The sequence below is a fragment of the Mixophyes fleayi genome, chromosome 5 (genome assembly GCF_038048845.1).
Source record: "Mixophyes fleayi isolate aMixFle1 chromosome 5, aMixFle1.hap1, whole genome shotgun sequence".
Classification (NCBI taxonomy): domain Eukaryota; kingdom Metazoa; phylum Chordata; class Amphibia; order Anura; family Limnodynastidae; genus Mixophyes; species Mixophyes fleayi.
Genome location: NC_134406.1, coordinates 201,649,589 through 201,674,644, shown reverse-complemented (window position 1 = coordinate 201,674,644; position 25,056 = coordinate 201,649,589). Strand labels below are relative to the sequence as shown.

The window sequence follows — 25,056 nt, the reverse complement described above, 5'->3', positions numbered from 1 at the left end:
AGTGACTGGGAGTCCCATGGGGTAAATGCAGGAGGCAGCAAAAGCTGTGGTGAGGCTCCAGTGTTGGGAACTGTTTATTGTTTTGTTTTTTAAGTGTATTAATAATTTATTTGACTTTTTAAATGGCAGTTCATTAGTTGGCCTGAACCAGGTCAGGTAGAGGTTACTATGACAGTAAGCCCCTGCTAGGCACTAATTTGGTTGAAGGGGTGGTCCTTCGTGACTGTATCCATCTTGGTGTTGGGTTGTTCCTTCATAAGGTAGATCCTTAGGCCGTCCTCCTTGGCATGCAATTTCACTGTAATAGAAGCAGCAGACTTCCTTTTTTTTTTTTCTTCTTTAATCCCCAAGCCTTGCTCTCCGCTTCTATACCAGCTGGTGTTGTGAGTATTAGTTGGGGGGTAGTTTACGAGTGAAGTATAACTCTGTGTACCGGGCTTGGGTCTGTTATACATGTTCACTTTCTGTGTTCTGTTATTGATTTCTATAGTCTGCCTTTCTGCTATGTCTGACAAGGGGAGTTCTTCCAAAGCACAAATGAGTTCTGTAATGGTTTTTACATGTTGTAAATGTCATGTTACATTACCTCTAGGGCATTAAGGTGCAGATGTCTTATGCACACCCTGAGGATCTTAAGCTGTGTGCACCAGAGGGCTCTGGTACCGATGTAGTGGAACGGAAACCAGCCTGGGATAGATCCTTAGCTACTGCAATTGCTGAGCTTGCTCAGCTGACCTCTTCTCGTGAGAAGAGTCCTTTTTAGATTCCCTCAGGCCCAGAGTTAGTTTCTGGCGGACTTGTGTCAGCTTTGGTCATGCTTAGCCAGGTATCAGTGGGGACCATGAAGGCATCCCAGTAGGAGCCGTTGGGGCAAAAAAAATCTGTCAACTTCTGTGCAGGGATTAGTAAGGGTTTCCTCCTCTTTAGAAAAGATGTTGGATTCTGCAACCCCTCCCACCTCTCTCAATAGTAGAGGTATGGTTCCTCATTGTGAATTGGAGTCAGATTCTGACGAGTTCTCCCATGAGGGGGATGAGGTAGTTGGTGGTTCGACTCTAGAGGATACTTCATACTTTATAGAAGATCCTTATAGCCGACATGGGGGTGGATGATCTGATACAGGCTGTGCACCTGGTATTGGACATCCAAGACACAGTGGTTCCTTTTAAATAGAGAAGTTTCTGAGGAATGAGGGAGACAGTTTTTTTTTTGTTTGTTTTGAATTTCTCTTCCCTTTCTCTCCCCAGCTATAAGATTTGGGTGTGGTTGTTCTGGTTTGCCAAAAAGGTTTTAGGAAAACCCAAAACTATAATTTCTGGTTCGAAAACCAGACAGTTCTTTCAGGCCCATCTTGAATCTGGAAACCCTGAACACCCAACTCTGGGTGGATAGATTGAAGATGGAGACCCGGAAGTTGGTAGTGAACGGCATGGAAAAGAACGAGTATATGATGTCCTTGGGTATCAAGGACTCTAATTTACACATTCTTATTTGCAAAGGACATCATTGTGTTAGGTTTGCGCTACAGTCCCACCACTTACAATTTTGAGCAGTTTCATGATGGTTTTAATTAGAACTTCTCTTAGTGGAAAGTATCACACCTTTATCTGTCCAGCCAGGTAATACGCCTTTCCCAGAGTGTGCGTCACTCGCTCCTTTGATGGCTGAGGGAGGCTCTCAACAGTGGTCGCCTGCTCTTCATTAGCGTTTGTAGTCGCCAGAGTCCAGTCCTAAGTCTTCAGGGGCTGTTATTAGTCAGGTCTGTTTTCAGGGCCTTTGGACTTCGGAGGAGTGAAAGCTCTCAAACATGTTAGAATTGTGAGCAGTGTTCTGTATTCTATTAAGTGCAGAACATTTGCTGAGGGGGGCATCTGTAAAAATAGTCTGACAATGCCACAGCTGTGGCATAACTCCTACTACCAAGGAGGGACAAGAAATTATCCCACCATGTGCGAGTCTAACAGGATTTTTCGATGGGCGGATCGGAATATCCAGGCCATCATGGCAGTCTTAATCCCAGGGGTGTAGACAACTGGGAGGCAGACTTACTGAGCAGACAGACTGTTCAGCCAGGTGAATGGACTCTTCACCTAAGGGTTCTTTCACCAGATTTTGAGCAGATGGGTCATCCAGAGATCGATATGATAGCATCACGGTTCAACCACAAAGTGTAACTGTTTTGTTGAAGGGCAAGAGACCCAAGGGCAGTCTTGGTAGACGCCATGTCATTCCCTTGGCAGTCATCCCTGGTTTTTGATTGTGTAAAAGGAGGAGAGGGGGTTCAGGTCATCTTGGTGGCTCCAGACTGGTCGCTTTGTCCTACGACAGACATCCACCCCATGTCAGCGAGTCAGTCATCGCATGTGTGTCTCAGAACAGACTCTTTAAGTCGAGGGCCATTTTTGCACTACTGTTTACAGTGGCTAGCTTTGACGGTGTGGCTTCTGAAGTCTTTATTCTGAGAGCAAAGGGTTTGCCAGATACAGTAATCCAAACCATGCTTGAGGCAAGGAAACTGGTTTCAGCAAAAAATTATCACTGAATGTGGAGACATTTTATTGCCTGGTGTGAGAGGAAGGGTTTCCCACCTCTTCTCCAAGTGCTCAGGCTCCCTATGTTCGTACAGGAGGATGTGCTGGATGCCGAGCTGAGCCTTGACTCCCTGTAAGTTCTGGTGTTCGCTCTCTCTGGGGTTTTTTTCAAAGAAGACTGGCTTTATTGCCAGATATTAAGACATTTTTTACGGGGGGTCTGCATATTATTTCCTCTAACGTTTTTCCTGTGACTGCATGGGAACTAAATTTGGTGTTGGATGCTTGACACCATTTGAACTGTTGAGGTTGAATTAAAATCCCAGATTTGGAAAACTTTCTTTTAGGTCATATGAACGGCGAGAAGAGTTTCACAGATGGCAGCTTTGTCCTGCAAGCGATTTTCTAGATCACATTAACCAGGATATAGTGATTCCGGCTTTGGTCCACGGTAGGCCTCCAGAGAAAGAGGGCTCTCTTCAATATCTGGTTTGAACAGAGGTCCTCAGAACCCCAGCAACAGAGTACAAAGTCTCTTGTTCCCATTATGAGACCCATAGGAAGGGTTGACCAGCGTCCAAGGTATCTATTGCAAGATGGAATATGTCCGTAATCCATCAGGCTTACAGGGGAGCAGGGCATCTTGTTCCAGAAATTATCAGGGCTCAATCCGCCAGGTCAGTGGGGGCCTCTTGGGTGGCACAGTATGGTCCTCTATTCACACATTTAGCAAATTGTATAGGTTTAATGTGTCTGCATCTAAGTGTGCCAGTTCTGGGAGGAGGGTCCTTTGTCCTTTGCACTGCGCAAGACCTGCCTGTAAGGGTAGCTTGGGGATGTCCACAATGGTCAGGGTCAGCCAATCAGGGGACAGAGTAATTTAAGACTTTATATCTGCGTTAAATGCTTTTCTCTTAATCCAATGGGGGACACCGGACGCCCTCCCTTTTTACACTTACTCCTCTCCTAGTTTTTGTGTTTTTCCTACTCTGTCCTGTAGGCACATGGTATTGAGCTGTAAGGGGAGGAGCTTCAATTACATTTTTAAATTTAAAGTGCCCTGACTCCTATACTTCTCAATATCCCAATGTCTAGTGTCCCCCCAATGGACTAAGAGAAAAGGATTTAACGCAAGTATAAATTATACATCATACAACACCCTAAACTAATGTGCCCAAATCTCTGCCTCTAAAAATGTATTATCTGCCACCCTTACTTGCCAAGCCACATCTGTTTTTGGTGCATGGTGCTGTACACTTCTGAACAGAAATTCATTCTCGCACGTATGGCATCCTGTGTCTTCAAATGGTATAGAATACTGTGTGCAGCCAAAAGAAATTGTAGTTTAAGCTTTTTGTGTTTTTCCGTTTTCTTTTTCCCCCTAATTGTAATTGGGATCTTTGATCTCGAAACTGTTTGACAGTTGACCGACAGACCTTGTTACAATCTAATCTCCTGTCAATTTCAGAATCTTTGTGGCTATAGTCGGAGCTAGGAGGCTAAGCTCGCTTCCGTGCAAATCCTGTTGTCTGTGAGAAGGAGGCTGTTTTAATTTGTCTCATTAGGGGCCTGTGTTGTGGTTATATTTTTGGTCTTTATTTTAGATATAAGGTTACATATCTGTGCTTTATAACTGATAAATAATCATTTATTTACAGCATATTATGTAGCTCTTTACAATTGGGAACAAACAGCGTTTTAAAACAATACTGGGTAATACAGACAGAGAGAAAGGTATGAGGGTCCTGCTTGCAAGTTATAATCTATCGCACAATGGTAGTTTTTTACAGGAGGTTATGTGCTGTGTGTTGCTTATTGCACCAACCAGATGGCAAAGATTAAAAAGTACTGTATGATCCAGTCAACAGCCCTCTGACCAGCACTGCTGTGTGTCTAGTGTGAGCTGTATAAAGGATGGTTATAGGGTCCTCTAGCAAGGTTAAGAGGTGGTTGAGGAATTTTATAATCTTGCCTGAAGAGATAAGTTTTCAGAGAATTCTCGAAAGTTTGAAGACTAGTGGAAAGTCTTACTGTGTGAGGGAGGGCATTCCACAAAGTGGGTGCAGCCTGAAAATAAAAGACTTGTAACAGGGAATGGGAGCATGTAATGTGTGGATGAGAGATGCAGATCTTGTGTAAAACGGAGGTGTTAAGTTGGGAGATATTTTGAGACAAGTGGAGAGATGTATGTTGATGCACGTGTCTTTGGGGGTCTTTATGGCTTGGGTTTTTTTCCTACCGAAATTTGCATGGTTATACCTGAAATATAAGAGTGTTTACATTAAAACATGCTTTTACACATTTTCTCTTCTCACTTGTTTGCTAATTATCTTGTTTAACAGCTCTCCTTGCAATGTGACTATGGCCTTTTCAGTAAGCAACTGCATCTATTTTCCTTCTTGGTTTTCAGAATTTCCTGGATAATAAAAACCCCCAAAACATCTTGATGTATTTCCAAAATATCTGCAGGAGGGTCAAATAATAATGGATTTAAGGCAGAGTACTCCTGTGATAATTCAGAAATGGTTTTGAATACAATATCTACTCTTGCATTTCCATGGAGCCCCAGCTTAGATTTTTAGGCAAAGGCACGAAGCACTTGGCTACGGCAATAATCATGCTAAATTGATCATTTCTTCTATTGTTACCATATCTTCTGAGATCTGACTGTAGTCATTGCATCAACCATAGTGGGGAAATAAAGAAGCAAGTGGATCTTGCAGCAGAGAATTTACAAAATTGTTAGCTTGGTTGATAGCAGATTTAGACCGCCATTGATTTTAAGCTTTTGGGTTTATTATTTTTGTTTGTGGGGAAATGTAACATGGGATTTTGTTCTACACATGAGTCATCCTTTTGAAGCTCCCAATATTATTTTTGTGTTGTGTAATATTTGTGGCTGAGCACAGTGAGCAGTCTTGTCGAAATTGAAGGTTTGAAATATTTTCATTGTGCTTCTGTCAAGAATAAGCAATGGTGGGAATGTGCAGTCCCTGTGATTAAATACCCTAACTGCCATTATGTAATTTGACAGAGCACACCATCTCTGCAACACTTCAGGGATCTTTCATATATGGTTTGATTGTAGTTTTCCTGTAAAGCCCTTTGTATTGTACTTTCATAAAAAAAATCAGCTTAGTTAGTGCAATCCAAAGTTTTCATAGAATAGTGTATTTATTATGAATACTCTTAACAGGCCTCATCCAATTTGTAAGCAAAACAAACATATAAAAAACAAACAAACACTCAGGTTAATTTGGGTTATGACGGACCACATCTTGGACATCGCTGCTGGCAGGGGAGGGCTGGCAAATTTTGGCCCGAGGGACAAGATTTGATCCACAGCCTGTTTTAAAGGAAAAAAAAATGCAGGTGGCCCAGTAACCCAGCCCAAGGTAGCCCACTATGGGATCAGCCCGGGGGGCAGATGCCCCTGTCTGCTGGGTATTAAGTAAATAGTATGCACTGGAAATGCACTGGCACACTCTCACTTGTGGCACTAGACTAAGGTCTTAATCTTAAACAATTAAGTCTGGTATTAAGGTGCTGAGTACGTTGGGAGTGTGTTAGCAATCCTTATTCATTGTGACTTATGTCTAATGAACATGGATATGCCATGTGTGCATTAGACACATTAGGGACGTTTGTAGGTATGCTTTCTATAGCTGTGGGTGCATATGCTACCTCTGTCGGTGTTTTCACCTGTTCTAATTTTAGGTTTAAAAGATCAGATGGAAGCCAAGTAAATGAATGGGTTTATTAATAGCCATGTGTTCTTTAGAAAGAGGTACTTCATCTTAATCTTATCCTAGTTGCAGTATTGATGATAAAGTCTTTAATTTTTTTTATATGCTCCATGAAACAGCTGGCAAAATAAAATTAATCCACACCCGGTTTTCATCCACAAATACATGACGCGCAAGACAGATGGTCTCTTCAGAAGAGATCTTCCCTCAGACTTCATTATACACTATTGCCAGAAGAAAACATTTTGTCCTGTTCTTTGTATAGTATATAAAAATAAAATTACATTCTGAAAGGAGAACTAAAGGCAGAAACTGAGATTAAAAGAAAACGTTTGTGAAACTTCCATGTGTTTTTTTTTATTTTTGTCATTGCATACTCAAAATACACATTTCGAGAATGGATCTTCAACAGGTCACAGTAATTTGCATAAAAATATAGGCAATACAAAATGCGTAGTCAACACCATATTTGTTGGTCTGTTTCTGCATATGTTTGGTAGGGAGCAGCTGAGGGCTCACATGTGACTAATATGGTCTTCAATCAATTTTTGCTTGCTCCTTAACTGAGAATCTCTTGATCTATTGTCTACTTTTAATGGTTTGCCTTTTGTCTAACTGCAAGATACAAATTTTTCCTGAATGCTGAAAGGAATTATCAGTATCTGTTTTAAGTCTGTATCGTCTAACTAGTTTTACTCTTTTCATATCCAAGACAAAGTACTGAATTCTCCCATTGCGAATTCGCCATCCGATTCATGCGTATACACGTACGCGATTTATTGTCGGATTTGTGATTTTCGTCTGTCACAACCATCGGCTCAAACGATCGTGACTCCGTACACACTGTACAGATGTCGTTCCAGCAGCAATATGGTAAATTAAGTTAAAGCTATGAACCTCGGTGCCCACAAACATACATCCTGAAATAGGCAGTACCATCATTTTCATTCATTCCATTCAGCTTTGTGTATAGCGTATATTCAGCAACTCCATTCACAACTGTACCCTTGCTCTCATTTATTGAAATATAATGATCACCGCTTCAAATAAACGAATAGCTTATGCTTTGTTGCTTCTCGTCTTGGTAAGAATGCGGCATACACTGAACCAGAGGGAAAAAATCGGACTTGTTGAACCAAGGAATGATTCCAGAGGAGTCTCCTTTTTCACATATGCCACTGCTATAGGAAATAGGTGAAACAATCCTGATGACTTCAGGAACTTCAGATATCCATATCTGCAGAGCAGAGACTGGTTGCTACCTTTATGATTTTTGGCCTCGGGAAGGATATTGGATGATCTCAAGTACATATCGGCTATTTCATGGGTGCTAAAGGCATTAATAGGACCCATATCTGCATTGCGAAGACTTGTCACATTTTCTAAGCAGCATCAATAGTTCATTTGCTTTCGGTGATGGAACAGGTGTGGCTGAGAAAATGGCAATTCAAAGAATATTTTAACTGAGGGCAAATATTAAACTTAAAAAAAATAAGTAAAAAAAAAATACAAACTCAAACTTTAGTAATAAAAATATAAACAGTACACAGGGGTTCATAGTAGTAGTATTCCATGGCTTTCCTTGAGGATGGACTTCCAGTGTAGTGTAGCATATTTACACTGCTGGTTGGCTTGGAACTCCTATAAGCAGAAGGGATACTGCCTTTACTTCCCATCGTTGGACGTTGTCTAAGGGGTGGGAGCGTCTGAAATGTATGGGATGGGTGCAGGTCGGAAGAAATCTTACTAGTGTGTTGGGGGCAGTCTGTCAATCTAATGTGTGTCGTAATTTCCCACCTCGGCACCCTATAGAGCACCTCCGTAACTAAACGGTCTACTTCCAGTCTGCTCTCAACTGGCAGCAGTTTCATTTTTGACAGCCTCTTTTTTGCATGAAATGGTTTGCTGATTCTGTTATCTGGCGAGTCAATGTTCTTTTGTTCGTGCTCATGTTGCCTTTTCTTTCCTCTCGACAGTTTGTTGCCCTTGTTGCTGGGTGGCTTGCACAGTGTACTACATAAATAGATAATACATGTATTGAGTCAACATTACAACAATCTTGTGTTCCCTTCGACAGTCGAGCAATGGCGAACTATTGCTGAAGATCTTGACAAATTGTGGAATTTCCCAAACTGTGGCTAGGCTTTAGCTGGCAAACATGTAAGAATTATTCCACCCTGGATCATATTTCTATAACTGCAAGGGGTTCTTCAGCTTTATCCTCATGGCCATAGTGGATGTCAAATACTAATTTGTTTGTGGACATTGGGAAAAATGGAAAAGTGTCAGATGGTGGGGTATTGGAGCAGACTCCCTAATATGACCGTTATAGACACAGCCCAAAAAATTCTCACACCTGAAAGGAGGATCTTTAATTACTGATTAGCAAGAGCTTTGCAAGTAGTGGAAAATGCTTTTGGTATTTTGAGTAATAGATTTAAGATTTTCCATACTCCATAAATCTGCACCTTGACAAAATCGAGAAGGTGGTGATGTCTTGCATCGTACAGAACTTTCTTAGGTGTAAAAACCCCATTATGCGTAGCACAGCTTCTACTATGAAGCATACTGTAGAAGTTTGAAGTGATGAGGTTGACACCACAGGAGTTTTCTCAGATGAGAAATGTCAGCAAAACGGCAGAAGTAAAGAGGGAAGAGTATTTGCAATATTTTAATGGTGAGGGCCCTGTGTCTGGCAGAATGAGATGTTATCTACAAAGATTGAAATTCTGTGTTGGAAGTACTCCTGTTTACCAAAATGTGCATAAATATTTTATGCATTCATGATTTTGTGTTTACTTGTGTAATTTGCCAGTATGTCTTCAGTTTCCGGGGGGACAGATGAGGAACTCTGCTCCATTTGGAGCACGTTGCTAGTTGATGGTCTGGCTATATCCAGGTCCGCTGTGAAGCGCAGGAAGTCAAAGTGCCACAACCTTGGTAAATACAAAACTTGAGTCCCTGCCCCAGATCTTTTGGAGGACTCCAATTTACGGAGTTCCTCCTTGAACACAGTCATGTTTTGGATCTTCTCCTTGACCAAATCTACAGTAGCCTCTGGAGAGTGGGTAAGGCTCATTCTCACAAAGTCCAAATAAGCAAAGATCCTCTTTTGCCTCAACACTTGTCAGATGCCATCCTAAAAATTCTATAAAAAATTTAGCATGTATCATATTTTCATAAGTAGATAAAAGGATCAAAATAAAGTCTCATCTAGAAAGCGTTTGAATCCATTTATTCTTAAACATTAATAAAAGGTATGAAAACGTTAATAAATATCAATGCAGAGCTGCAAATTCCACTGCTGGAGGCGAATTAACGTTCGCTTACAATGCTCCACTCTGCAACTAGAGCTGCCGTGATTGGTCCATTCCAACTGCTAATGCCCACATAAACATTAGAAGCGTCTACATAAACAGAGGGGAGCCAACAGTGTATGGCAGATGAGCAAGGGGAAAATAAGTGAGGGAGGGGGAAGAGATGTCATTTGAATAAGTTAGAAGAGCCAAACTAGGGAGATGGAGATTTTAATTTTTCAGCTGGTTAGAGCAGTGTTGTCTAACCTGTGACACTCCAGCTGTTGTGAAACTAGAATGCTTTGCCAATATATAGCAACTTATTGCTGGAAGGGTATGCTGGGACTTGTAGTTTCACAACACCTGGAGTGTCACAGGTTAGCCAACACTGCTCTAACCAGCTGAAAAATTAAAATATGTAGTTATATCACGGTACAGTCATGGCCAAAAGTTTTGAGAATCACACAATTAGTTTTCACCAAGGTTGCTGTTTCAGTGTTTTTAGACCTTTTTCAGTTTATGCTATGGTATACTGATACTGTATTACAAGCATTTCATAAATGTCAAAGGCTTTTATTGACAATTACATTAATACCCTGGCATGCTGTCAATCAACTTCTGGGCCACATACTAACTGATGGACACCCATTCTTGCCTAATTAATGCTTGGAGTTTGTCAGAATTTGTGGGATTTTGTTTGTTCACCCGCCTCTTGAGGATTGACCACAAGTTCTCAATGGGATTAAGGTCTGGGAGTTTCCTGGCCATGGACCCAAAAATTTTGATGTTTTGATCCCCGGGCCACTTATCACTTTTATCTTATGGCAAGATGCTCCGTCATGCTGGAAAAGGCATTGTTCGTCACCAAACTGTTCTTGAATGGTTGGGAGGAGTTGCTCTTGGAGGATGTTTCGTACCATTCTTTATTCATGGCTGTGTTCTTAAGCAGAACTGTGAGTGACTCCACTCCCTTGGCTGAGAAACATCCCAACACATGAATGGTCTCAGGATGCTTTACTGTCGGCATGACACAGGACTGATGGTAGCGCACACCTTTCCTTCTCTGGAAAAGTGTTTTACCAGATTCCCTAAATAATATGAAAGGGGATTGATTCATCAGAGAAAATAACTATACCCCAGTTCCTCAGCAGTCCAATTCCTGTACCTTTTGCAGAATGAGTCTGTCCCTTATGTTTTTCCTGGAGAGAAGTGACTTCTTTGCTGGCCTTCTTGATACTAGACCATCCTCCAAAAATCTTCTCATGGTGAGTGCAGATGTACACTCTCCTTTCTGCTGCCATTACTGAGCAAGCTCTGCACTGATGGTTCCTTGATCCTGCAGCTGAATTTAATGTTAGACAGTCCTGGCGTTTGGATGTTCTTGGGCGCCCTGAAGCCACCTTCACAACCATTGAGCCTCTTTGAAGATCCAATAAATGGTTGATTTAGGTGCACAATATTACTAACGGCAATATCCTTGCCTGTGAAGACCTTTTTGTGCAAAGCAATGGTGACCGCATGGGTTTCCTTGCAGTTAACCATGGTTCAGAGGAAGAACAATGATATCAAGCACCACCCTCCTTTTGTCTGTTTTTCTTACTCGATCAGCATGACTGAGTGATCTCAAGATTTGTCCTCGTCAACACACTCACCTGTGTTAATGAGAGAATCCCTGACCTGATGTCAGCTGGTCCTTTTGTGACAGGGCTGAAATGGAGTGGAAATATTTGCAATTAATTTCAAACTCCCCTCAAAAACAATTCATCTGGTCACTTTTCATGACATTCTGGAGTATATGCAAATTGCCATCATAAAAACTGAGGCAGCAGACTTTGTGAAAAATATTTGTCATTCTCAACTTTTGGCCATGACTGTACATACATGCGATATCGAACCAGTCGTTTACTGTGGGATTGGCAGGATAATCTGGTGAAAAACTACTTCTGATGAAATCGCCTTCAGGTGATGAAGCGCGTAATGTTTTTAGTGAGACACAGCGGTCACTGGGGCACATTTATCATTATTCGGCAAAAGTGAGAAATAGTTATCAATCCTTATCGCAAGGATAAGGATTGAACTATTTCTCACATTTATTAAAATGGGAACACAAACAGCAGTTCCGAAAAACTGCTGTTTCTGTGATAGAAAAAATCACACTTACCTCCCTCTTCGGACGCGCTGTCTCGGGATCTCCTCCTCTTCCTTCGCGCATGTGCAGTGCACATGCGCACAAAGTCCCCACTCTCTCTCTGCAACTATCGTTGCAGAGACAGCGCGCTGAGTGACAGGGAGGGATCATGTGATCCCTCTACACATGCGCTGTCCAGCTCTGCTCGTCGGAGCAGAGCTGACAGCAGTGGATTTGTTCAATTAGGATGATGTGCTGGCGTACATTAACATGACAAGTTCCCGAAAAAAAACATTTTTCGGGACTTGTTAGATTGCGGCCAGGAGCAGTCACCATTCTGTTGAATGGTGACTGCTCGCAAAAACGATCAGGAGTGCAAAGCAGCAGATATCCATGATATCTGCTGCGATGCACCTTTAATAAATTTGCGGAGGGCACATCGGGACTTTAATTCCACGGTAAGTGCACAATAGTGCACTACCGTGATTTGTTAAATATGCCCCATAGTTCCTTACAGCTATCTTGGATCGTAGCACGGACTTTTTGTGCAGCATTTGTCTATTATTGAATTATACTCCGCTCGGCTTCGTGAATGGTTGTTTTTCTGAAGTTCTGCAACCTTATTGTAGGACAGTGTTGGTTTCTACACTTCGTGCGAATTAGGACGAGCATCTCCGATCAGGGTAAGACTGCACATCAAAGGCTATCATATGCAATTCATTTTTTGCTAAACATCCCGAAGATTCCCATACCAAGCCACATTGAAAGGGATCGAATTGATTTCACTATCCAGCAGCACGTGTAAAGGTCACATCAGGCTCAGACAGAAACGGACATCTCAAGCCAGGAGGAGACCGTTTTTAACGGTAATTTATATGCATTTTCATTTTTGCCAATACCCTGGGAACTCCATTATATTATCTATTGGATGAACATTCTATTTTCTATCAATGGGAGTCTATTGTCCTGGAGTGATTTATAATATCCAGTGTGGCCACACTATTTTTTACTTCAATATCATAGGTTTTTTGAGCTGACACATTTGATATGCTCCTTCGGGAGCACGCTTATGAATTATTCATTCTGATACTTTGTTGCTTTATACTATAGACATTGAATTATTCAGTCATAGTGATTTCATCCAAAATTGCAATCTGCATGTATATGCTGTATGGACAGCGATTTATTCATTAGTATACTACCATTCACATCTGGTTTTATGCTATAAGAATTGTATTTTTTTTATGTATATTTTCATTTTTATGATATTTTATCTGTTATACAGTGAATAAATATTGTATCCACACTCCACAGATCTATCACTGGGTGTTGAGTTCATTAAGTTTCCAGCGCTGTTGTTTTTATTGGTGTGTATCTAGCTTAAGACTAAGTTTATTTTTGAGAAAATTCTAAAGAAAAATATGGGATAGTGGCAGGCATCTTATGACAATGTGGCTTTATGCTTGAGTTGAGTTTAAATATAGCTTACACTTGCAAATTAATCAAGTGGACCCAACAATGTTCAGAATAGTATTGTGTAGCCAAAAAGTATCCTCCTTAAATGATCCTGAATCTTTAGTACAAGTTAAATGAGGGGTATATGGTATGACGTTTAGTGGATATCTGTAAATTGCTATGGACTACAGACTAGAAGAAAACATTTTTGTGTACCGTGCTCTAATTTATGATTAGCAGAATTTTGTCCTTGACCCAAACAAATTATAGTTGTATGGGCTTTCTGGTTTTGCGTTCTTTTTTTCTTTATTGCTTGTATATGTTGGCATTTTCATTTTTACAGTCTTTATATAATTAAATATTTTTAAAACTACAAATATAAGACATAATTCTTTGATTCACGAAGACCATGCATTACAGCAAGAGAGTAACTATCCAGAAGTATCTAACTCGGATTATATCATGTATAATACGTCTTACAGATGAACGCAGGGGCGTTCTTTGGCATCTTACTCGTAAAACCATCTGTGGTGGCGGCAAAAAAAAAATCCTGGTAAATGTGTGGATTGATAGTATTTGTTTAATAATTGCAACTGGGGTCAGGTCAGTGACTACACAGCAAGCTACCTGATGTGTAGTATCTGTCCTGTAGCAGATACACATAGGACCGTCTTTTAAAGACTTAAAATGGGACCTAAGCTATATATAATGGAGGGGGGGGGGGGAAATTGGTGAATACAGTGTTTTTCAACATTGTTGCACCAGAATAGAATACCTATCGTAAATTTACATTAATAAATGGTCATTGAATAGACTTGGGAGGCAATGGTCACCTGTCTTCCATCCCCCTTCCTCCTCCCCCCCCCCCCATCCCAATTAGAAACTTATTCCAGAGTTTCTAATTGCAGAAAACAAATGCCTATGTATCATGTCACCTATATTTTGTATTGGTTCCATAAAGGTCAGATGCACTGTACAAAAGGAAGTTGAACAAAATAACAAGGAACAGCGTTATATTTGGAGAACATTAGGCGATCTTCCATAGTGCTAAATAAAGCTGGGTACACACTACACTGTTTTCATCCAATAATCGGCTCAAACAGCCGACATACGACTGCTCGTTCAAAAGTCGGGTCAGTGGGTGCAGTGACACGATGGTCGAAAGTCTGCCCAAATGGACGATTATCGCCTCATTTGGTTGGTTGTACCGTTTAATATTTTCGGTCCAATCTCGTTTCCACTGTGTAGTGTGTATAAACTTCCGACCGATCCACAACAGTGAGTATGAAATTAGTCATTGCTCACGACAACATGGCTGTAAAAAATCGCTAAAGGGACGTCCGCTCTTCCCTTTATCGTCCTAAACAAGGCTAGTGTGTATGCAGTCCACGGACCGAGTGAGGGGATCATCGATCGCATGTAAAATCGCTCGGCATAAAAAGTTGGTCGAAATTTCTGTAGTGTGTACCTAGCTTTAAGCTACCAATAGCACAATGCAGTGGGGGACAGAGACATGCTGTGAGCAGACCAGAGTGAGATCCACCTGTCTGCAGCAACATAGGTTGTCTCTTGCACTGCACATTGTGAATAAGTTGAGGCTTAGAGAACCAGACAGAAGGTGACGTGACAGGGGTGTGCAGGTGACAGAATAGGGGTAGGCAGGAAAACAATTGGATAGAGGCCCTTGCTTGTGAGCGCTTACAATCTAAAGAGTTGTCAAACTGCTCGTGTGCCTTCGTCCTAATACTAGCATTGTATCATTAGTGTTAGATAAAATTATTATTCCATTTATCTCACGTTATATATATATATATATATATATATATATAGTGTAAACTAGTCTGTCTCAAAGCTCCAAACGATACAATAAAGTACATTAGACAGAGTTTATAGCTATGAAATCCTGCCCTTGAAATGATTAGACTAACAAATATGGTGTCATATTTCTTAATGGTCTAATACATATTTTCGATTCGTAGCACATCAATACTACTATGCATTGATTGGCAAGATTTAATCATTTATGTGTAACTGTTTCTGATCTATATGTAATTCCTAACCGTTGTTACAGGAGCATTAATAGGGAATTAAGTCCGCTTCACATATTAATCCATTTAAAAAATGGGCAAACATTTTTGCCTTTAAAAGAAAAAAAAAAAATCTAGTATAACAAAGAATATGAACTTTTACTCTCCAACTATGAATAATAAAACCAAAAAGTTGATCGTCCAAGATGCTGCACTAATGGCCAATCGAAAACCTGTTTTTAATGAAGTTGTATAAACTATGCACTTTGTATACCTGCCAATGCTGGGTGCTGTTGCTGCTGCACCCCCTGCATATACACATTACATTGTATTCAATCCTCAAATTCTGCTAATCTGGGATGTCCTTGGTTTGGAAGTGGGCGGGATAGGATAAACTGTACCCAGTTACACCATTGGCTTGACCTGTCCACTTGTGTCATTGCTTTGGTCACATGCAGCCCTGATTGGTCTTTACAGTATATTACCACGTAATCCCCTATACATTTATTCCTTTAAATAATCCTATTTTTAGTTTTATTTACTGTATATTAGACTATATCCCTTTAACATCTAACCTTTGAAGAGTTTGTTTACCTGTGGATTTGTGCTGAAGTGCTTTACAGTTTTTACTTTATTTTCCCAAATCCTTCATATACCAATTTGTTAGTGTGATACGGAAACCTGTGTGTCTGTAGGAGTCCTTTTCAGTTTTAGATTGTGTCTGTCTAGTAGTAGTCTAGTAAGTTAGACACTGAAAAAAGTGTCTTGTTGCTATAGGCTAGTGTAAATTTTGTACCTAACCCAGGGTTTCCCAAACCCAGTCCTCAGGGCTCCCCAACAGTGCAGCATTTTCTGGATCACATGTGACATAATTAGGACCACCTGTGGATCTGTTACAATGTGTCAGTCCGTAATGAATACACCTGTGCTCCAGCAAGGAGATATGGAAAACCTGCACTGTTAGGGAGCCCTGAGGACTGGGTTTGGGAAACACTGACCTAACCGCTAGTATAGTAAAAGATAAATTATGTGTTCAATTTAGAGAGGATCCATACATTTTGGAGCAAATGCTTTGGTTTGTATCCAGTAATGCAATTAAGGGGGACACAAGGAAATCTTTATCCATTTTTATTTTTCCTGCAGTTGGTCAAATCATTACATTTCTCAGTAAAGAGGGATTTTGGTTTTAATTTTCCCAAATATGACCCATCCAGGACTTGGTAACACAGTTTAGTCCAAGCAATATTTTTATAGCTAATGTAGAGTGCCCTTCTCTGGCCATATGAATTATTGGGACCCAGTGCTGCTTATTTCCTGTTCTAAAACTATGCGTCACGGAATTTCTTTTTGTTCCTGCAGCATTTTACTCAAATACCTTTCTATTGCAACATGTCTAAATATTTGATAATACCTTAAATTAAAACTATAATTTAAAAATATAATACTCATGGTTTAAGCCTTAAGGCATAATGCATTGTTATCGTCACCCCCAAAACTCCTAGGTAATATAAAAAAAAGAACGAGGGAAATGATGAAACCTAATGTTCTGCTGTGACCTCACTGTAGATGCTTATGTGTGTGATACTGGGAAGCCAGTCACTCAAGTCCCAGGTACCAAACTGCTACAGGGTGGTCTGTCTCTTTAAAGTGCCTGTGTGCATTGTGTATCCAACGATCACAATGTGAGTGTCTATTCCATTCTTCAGTCAAAATCTAGAACAGATGGGATACTTTACAAAGCTCAATTAGCAGATCTTATCAGATGCTGTAGCTTGCGATAAACATCCAATCATAGGTTCTAAATTGCATTAGAAAAAAATTGCAGAAACTGGGTGCTATGGGCAACACCATTGTTCTCTTTTTGCAACAGTAAGTATAAATATTCCCCTTAAGGTATGCACACATGAACACGCATACAATGTGCACTCTATTTGGCAACACTTTAAAATATGACTCATGGACACTTTTTGCTGCTGAGCCTGTGTACAATGTGATTTTTTTTTTTTTTATTTTTTTTTACTCAGTGGAACAATACTGCATGTTTTTGGCATCTTAAATACCCTTTTCAATAAATCATCTAGCATGCAGAAAATAGGACTCTTATTGTACAGTTGGTAAATACTGATAAATAGGGACATTTCCAGGGTATGTGGTCCACAACTAGACATTCATTTGATCCACAATTCAAATGTCGACAGTATTATGTGGAAAAAGTTATTGTCAACCCAATGCCACAGTCTACATTTGAATTGTTAATACTGTCAATGTAATTGTCTACTTTTCAACCCTGTCTGTATTATGGTGTCGACAATATACATGTCAATCATGTCCCTGGAAACGTGTGTGATAGAAATGTCTGACAGTTACAACTATCTTTTAGTGACAGTTGTAATCTATGAATGCAGCACTAAGCTAGGAGCTGACAAATTCAGGCCTTGTCTCTCTGACCTGTCTGCACAGAATTGAAAGCCTAATGTACTAAGAGCAGATTTAAAAGATTTAGATTGTGGGACTTAATGTAAGCGTTAATTAAATTATCCAGATCTGCTAAACTTTATTGAAAAATGCTGTTCTCCTTACTGATTTTTGTATCCATGTTGCCAGTTTTCCCAGATGCAATCTTTCATCGGTGTTGCTTTAAATAAAATATGGTGGCTCCTCCAAGCCATTTGATTTTTTTTTTCTTAATAGGACTTGTGCTAATATTTTGGAATCAAATTCCCTTGGATAGTAATTCAATTGAAAGTCATTCTCTGTTACACATTCATTGGCCCCAAAGATGCTAATGGTTCCAATTTGCATAAGACCATTGCCCCAGTTATGTTACTGTAACATGTAGTAATTTTATAATTCTTAACTTGCATGTCAGTTAAGACATGGCTAATTAAAAGTATTGTTCATGCATTACTATTCCTTTCAAGAGTCAACTACAACATGCATTAAACCTGAAAGCTATAAAAGATTGTATAAACTTTGCTTATGACATTGACTTGAGATACAGATTCTTAAGTATTTGAGCAGGAAAACTACTGATCACAATACCAAAGTGGAAATTTAGAAGATGCGATATGGAAAATGTAATGAATGGAATTTGATAGCTTTACAATGAAATCAGTAGGAGACTGGCGTTATGACATACCACCATATATAGCACCTAATTTGTCACTGATTGTGATTATAAATGGCTTCCTGCATAAACTGCACTCTTCTGACAACCAAGTAAGTGAAGAAAATACAGCTTCCACTTCAATTCAAAAAATATAAATGCTAAGTGCGAAAACACCATTAAGCAAGCTTTTATGTCCTATTACATAACTAGGTATCCATGACTTTAATAAATTTAACCAATTAAATGAATTTGTTGTTTTAATCAACTCCTGTTTTAATTATGTTTTGAAAGCTTTGTTTAAAATGTGCTTGATTTCAGTACCGCAAGTATTCAACCATGAATATATTGGCCACTTAATTTAGAACACTTGTTTAATGGCATGTATAGAATAGCACATATGGTAATGTTAATTAGCAGTAGTAAGGTTTGTTGTGTAGATTAAATATATCTGCATGTTTCAATGAACATGTAGCAAAAATTAAAGGTACAATTTAAAAAGTCTGTTCCAGAGCGTTTTAGGTAAACACTGGGAATAGGCAATTGGCCTTAAACCTGGAAAATATTTGAACTATGAAAGATACCACATAGAATTCATTTTATTCTTGAATTTGTGTATTTAAGTTATATAATACTGAAGAATTCATATTCCCTCTTTAAACACTGCAATGTTTTTTTTTTTGTGTGTGTGAGGGGGGGGGGGGGGTCTTCTGAAGCTGACAGATGAAAATAGTGTTATTCTATTTATAAAACGTGACTGTGTGGGAGGAGAGGATACATGCTGTGAGAATTATCCCAGATGGGGGAAATATCCCTTGCTATGCTCTTGATATTATCATATTCCATGATATGATTTCCTCTAGTTATTTCCCATTAGACAGCGTTCAGGCAGTCTACACTAAATGTAGAGCTAAATGGGGATGTGATTATACAAGAACAATGATATGGTACTTAATATTTTATTTTTTAAGAAATTTGTTGTATGAGTATGTATAACATGTAGTAGTAGTAGTAACACATGTATTGGACCCAGCTATGGAAATACACTACATTGCCAAAAGTATGTGGACACCCCTTCTAACTAGTGTGTGCCTAATTCAGCCACACCCACTGCCAACAGGTGCATAAAATCAAACATAGAGCCATGCAATCTCCATACTCAAACATAACGGCACCATTGTGAGACTGAAGAGTTCGGTGACTTTCAATGTAGCACTGTCATAGACACCACCTTTTCAACAAGTCGGGTTCATTAAATTTCTGTCCAACCAGTGCTGCCCCCGTTAACTGAAATTGCGGTTATTGTTAAGTGGAAACATGCAAAGCAGTAAGCTACACAAGCTCACAGAATGGGACCATCAAGTGGCGAAGCATGTAAAATAGTCTGACCTCTGTTGCAACACTCATTAAGGCGTTACAAACCATTTCTGGAAGAAAGGTCTGTACAAGAACTGTTTGTTGGGAGCTTCTTTGATTTTGGTTACAATGGCTGAGGGGTCACACACAAGCCCCACGTGCAATGTCAACTGGAGTGATCACTATCACGTCACCATCTGGCAGTCTATTGGCGAAATCAGGATTTCGCAGATGCCAGGAAAATGCTTCCTACCCGAATGCATTTTGCAAACTATACAGTTTGGTGGGGGAGAAGTAATGGTCTGGGACTGATTTTCATGGTTTGGCCTGGGCCCCTTAGTTCCAATAGTGAAATCTTATACGGCTTTCATGCTTCCACAAGGCAATATTCTGGGTATGTGAACTTGGGATATTGCCGGGGAACAGAGGGGGGAAGAAGCTCCTCCGTTGTCAAATTCCCAGGTAGACCGCAATCATACTGAACACAGGTCTGCTCCTCTTGTGATGTCCATGACCACATCGCAAGAGGAGCTCTGATTGGCTCCTCTTGTGATGATTTTTTTTTTTTTCTTTTACATTGTCTGAGACCTGGGTTGAAAAACCCGGGTCGCACCATTCGTAGTGCAGGCTTCGCGGGACGGACCGGGAATTACCCCACCAAAAAACCCGGGTCTGATGACGCGGGAATTAGATCTGGGCCCATTCATACTGCACCTCGATCCGGGTCATCTGAGCTTGCCCCGCAAAAACCCGGGTTTTTGGTGCAGTGTGAATGGGGGTATTAATGACATCTAGAGAGTTGTGTGCTTCCAACTTTGTTGCACTTATTTGAGGAAGGACCTTCCCTGTTTCAGCGTTAAAAAAAAAAAAAAAAAAAGAGTGTTTTGGTGTAGAACTTTGCGGTTGAGGGCTCTGTATAGGCCTGCAAACACCTTTGAGATGAATTGGAACGCCGAGTCGCCCAATGCAAGTGTCTGACCTCTCTAATACTATTGTGTCTGAATAGATGTAGCCATGTTTCAAAATCTAGTGGAAAGCCTTCCCAGAAAAGTTGAGACTGTTATAGCAGAAAAGGGGGGAACCAACTCCATATTAATGCCCATGGTTTTGGAATGAGATGTTCAACAAGCACATATGGATGTGATCGGATAGCACACTTTTTACCATGTTGTCTCATTGGAGATAACGGATGTACTGTAATGTGGCTAATATTACACAGACCACCAGAAACGTTTTAGCTTTTATTGGTACTAAATTGTAGCAGTCAATTCCATCTTTGTTGTCGTCATCAGTTGAGCGGCAATATCTTGTGACAAAGAAATTATTCATTTTATTTTCATGGTTCTGAAATTATTATAGCAATAGACATTTAGTTATCTGAAAAGCAGCTGCATTTTGCATTTCTCTAAGTAGTGGATTGCTACCATTAACATATATTAAAAAAACCTTGTTAGAATTGTATGATCATAAACATTCTAATCAATACCTTCTTTTCTCCCCAAACCTTAGAGTGCAAATTTACCTGCACCAGTGGCAAATGTTTGTATCTTGGATCGCTGATTTGTAACCAGCTAAATGACTGTGGGGATAACAGTGATGAAGAAAACTGCCCCTTAGTGACAGAGCACCCTCCACCTGGAATATTTACCTGTGAGTACTTAAGCTTTTTTTCTAATTGCATGTCATTACATGTCCTTTATATTTGTATTCCATTGTTTTATTTGTCCTTTTTTTTTACAGTGTTTATCATTATTTTGTCTTTTTTTTTTTTTACATTGGTTATTTTTTTCTCTGTAGCCAAAAAATTTCTCTGTTGGCACTGTACATGGGTGGGGTGGCAAACACAGCATTATTTGGTCAGAGCTTGCTTGAGATGTTTGTTTTTCCTACTTTCCTCATTTGTGTGAGTTCACTTTGACATCAGAGATGCTGTGCAATGATTTTTTCTGTTTGCGTTCAATTGCAATTTAGATGTTAACACTGTCATGGCAATATCACACAGGAGGACGTTTTGGGTGGGCATTGATAAGAAAATTACATTTATTCTTTTGCATTGGCGATATCCATTATTGAGGGATGCTTACCAACATAAAATAAAACTGTAAGGAAATGCTCTCTCCCTGTCCAATAAAGATGATTGATGGACATAACTAATTTGTTTATGGTAATATAGATCACGAAGAAAAAACACATTTAGAAATCATCCCTCTCTCGTTTACATTTGCCATTCCATGGTGTACTTGGGAGTAGAAGGCATGGAGCCAAGAGGTGACCAGTTGGTGTCTCCCAGAGGTGCTAATTGCCTTGTGCAACCAAAAGACCTCAATGTAGTTTTTGAAAACTTGGAGGCTTTAGTCTGAAGTGTTGCAAAATAATCTACAGTAGTTAGAGGAAAATTGGGCTGTATTGCAAACAAGGCAAGTCTATTTCCCTGAGGTATCCCAGAAAAGGCCAATGTCATGCTAAAGTTGTCTGCCAAATGATTTATTTTTGAGATATCAAGTGAAGTTTCAACTTAACACTTAATAATAAACTTTTAATAATTAAAGTTTTGGTGGCTACATGATAGGATAGTTGATCTACTTAAAGACCACCTCTTAATCTGTATACCTGCTGAGGTAATCCTTTTAATCACAGAGCTGTCCATAATCATGAACACCAAAAGCATACCAGGAGTCTGTAAAAAATATTAATGACTGTTCTTTGCTGGCTGCTACCGGTGCTAAATACACTGGCGGTAGTAACTCTCAATTACTTTGTACTGGGAACAGACAGCATTAACTACAATAAGCATAATAGTTTTATTTCTTAAACTGGCAACAATATAAGTATTTCCCTGTGATTTGGGTACAGTAATGTCATGATAGTGAAGTGATAAGTACAGAATATTTGGTAATATAATAATTTACAATTAATAAGTAATTCATATGTTGCATGAGGTGTGGGCGCTGAATGTGGGGAGGCTTACATTCTGCCTATCGCTCATCTACCATTAACATCAATTTTCACCTAGGGTTAGATGCACGGTCTCTCAGAGCTTTGTCTCTGATCAGTCTTTATGTTTAGGCCAGCTATTTAATTCATATGAAATCCATGACTTTTCAGACTTAAGAACAAAACTCTCATTAACTGACTCAGATTGTTGGACTTGCCTACAGCTCACACTTTTTTGCTGTAGTGGGCTTGGCTTCTGCTCTAAATAGGGAGGTTTTCACATTTGAAAAACTCTGGCTGATCACTACTCCAAACAGTTTCTATATTATGTAAAATACTAGTGGAAATTCTATTGCCTATCTTTCGTGGGAAACCAAAATGAAGGTATCAGAAAAAGACCTTATAATTTGCTTGAGGCACAATTTTTAAAATGTGTATTTGTTGATTTAGATGCCCAAGCCAATTAAGCAAGATTTTTTTCAGGTCTTCTGAACATTCTCCATTATTTGTTGGAATTTCTACTAGGTGTCTCCCCTGTTTGGACAAATGTTTTTTTTTTAAAAGAAAGAAAAAGGTTGCTGAGGATCTTAGGTGGAGAGGTTCCAGTAGAGAATAATTCTGACTCCTCAACCTAATTGATATTCCGAATTCAAGATACAGAAAAATCCTACTAACACTTAAATAATGCAGCAAAAGCAATCATTCCTATGCACTGGAGTTCACCTTCTGCACCATCTAGGACAGTGTTGGCTAACCTGTGACACCCCAGGTGTTGTGAAACTGCAAGTCCCAGCATGCCCTTCCAGTAATAAGCTGCTATATATTGGCAAAGCATGCTGGGACTTGTAGTTTTACAACACCTGGAGTGTCAAAGGTTAGCAAACACTCATCTAGGAGAAAATGAGTCAATAGGCTACACTTCTATATGTTCATGGATGATATCACATTGTCAGCAAGAGACTGCTATTAAGATTTTGTGAACATGTAGTTTCTGTGGTTTGAATATGAAGAATCGAATATCTACAAATCTATCCGTACCCACCCCCCTCCTGTAGAAGAGAAGATTCCAAGTCTTACAAAGACGAGAAATCCTTAGTTTTGTGGGAAGGCAGTTAAGAGTATACCCCTACATTCAATGTTACTCCCCTTCTGTGTGTTGAGTCTGGGTGGAAACAGCCTCGCTCCCTACGCTCTTGACCTCTGGTCCCCACTACTGTACTGATCCTCATCCTGATTTGTAAATCTAAATGAGCCTATACATTAGGCTTAATGAACGCCTTAAAAAGAAATGCAAGTTATGCAGCTTTGTCCGTACCCAAGCGGTTTCTCAGTTTTGACTGCACCAACCCAAATGTGGAAAATATTCTTTCCACTGAAGCTAATGTTAGAAAAGAATATTGCTCTACTGCTACCAGCTACAGTTTCTGAACCAATGTGTATTTTCCACCAGTCTATTGGTGCCACTGTTGTCACAACATTGTGGTCAAACAAGAGGTCTTTAAACAAGGTTGCTTTTACAGTGATAAGTTACTCCTTTCAACTGTTCTTTCTCTCTGAACTTGAAACACTGGTGTGGTGTTGGTCATTATCTCTGGATTCTGGAATTATCTGTTTCTTGTCTGGACTTGTCTGTTGCCTGTGCCTCTTTGTATCACATGAGTCATAATTAAATTAGGTCAGCAAGCAATAGCCATAGATACAGACCTTTTATTAGTAGAGCAGCTAATGAAACCTCAAAGGACTATGGTCCATATTGCACAGTATGCCAATTACCATTAAAAACTTGTTAAAACCCTGGATTTTTTTGATGATTTAAATCCATGCTTTTTAAAAAAAAAAATCAAAAAAAAATATCGTGATTTAAATCACAATTTAAAACGTGATTCAAATCCAAGTTTATTTAAATCGACACAGCCTGCCAATGTAAGTACCATCGGCTGTTCAAACTAGCTTGCATAAAATTTTATCTACCTCATTCTCCCTTTTCTGGTGATACTGTCAGTTGACTGTCTCCTTTTTTCACATATGGTGGTCATGTCTTCATATACTACCTCCTCCTAAAGTATGCTCTTCTGCCACTCCAAGATCTCCTGAAACATCTCAATAGGTTCGAAAGACTCTTACTAAGCGCATCTACTTGCCTGGTAGCTATCTCTTTGAAAAGCTTATCCTCTCAAAAAATGACTGAGGATAGGGGGGTTGGTATACTTGTAAAATTGAATTGCTCACTAGTGTCCTGAGGAACTTGTTGGCTTCAGTTTATAAACCTGGAGTCCCTGGATTTAGCTCAACAATGACCCTTCATTTCACTTCTAGTTTCTAATTCTCTAATCTCTGGAATTTACAACCCCCTCCTGGTTCTGCATTCCCAGGGCGGTTCCCCTACCTTCCCTCATCCTTCTATTCCTTCACCCCCTCTTAACTCTTCTTACTCCTATGCGAAGGATTTATTTTCTATTTTAATGTTTGTACCGATT

General features: G+C 39.7%; 1 protein-coding gene across 3 annotated transcripts in view; it reads left to right on the top strand.

Annotated features, from left to right (window-relative positions):
• LDLRAD4 (low density lipoprotein receptor class A domain containing 4) overlaps nt 1-25,056 on the top strand; it is a 262,336-nt gene that overhangs the window by 102,107 nt on the left and 135,173 nt on the right. For all 3 annotated transcript variants that reach the window (XM_075213262.1, XM_075213260.1, XM_075213261.1), the window contains one exon: nt 21,155-21,295. In XM_075213262.1, the coding sequence (XP_075069363.1) occupies nt 21,155-21,295 (141 nt within the window). The remainder of the gene's footprint in view (nt 1-21,154; nt 21,296-25,056) is intronic.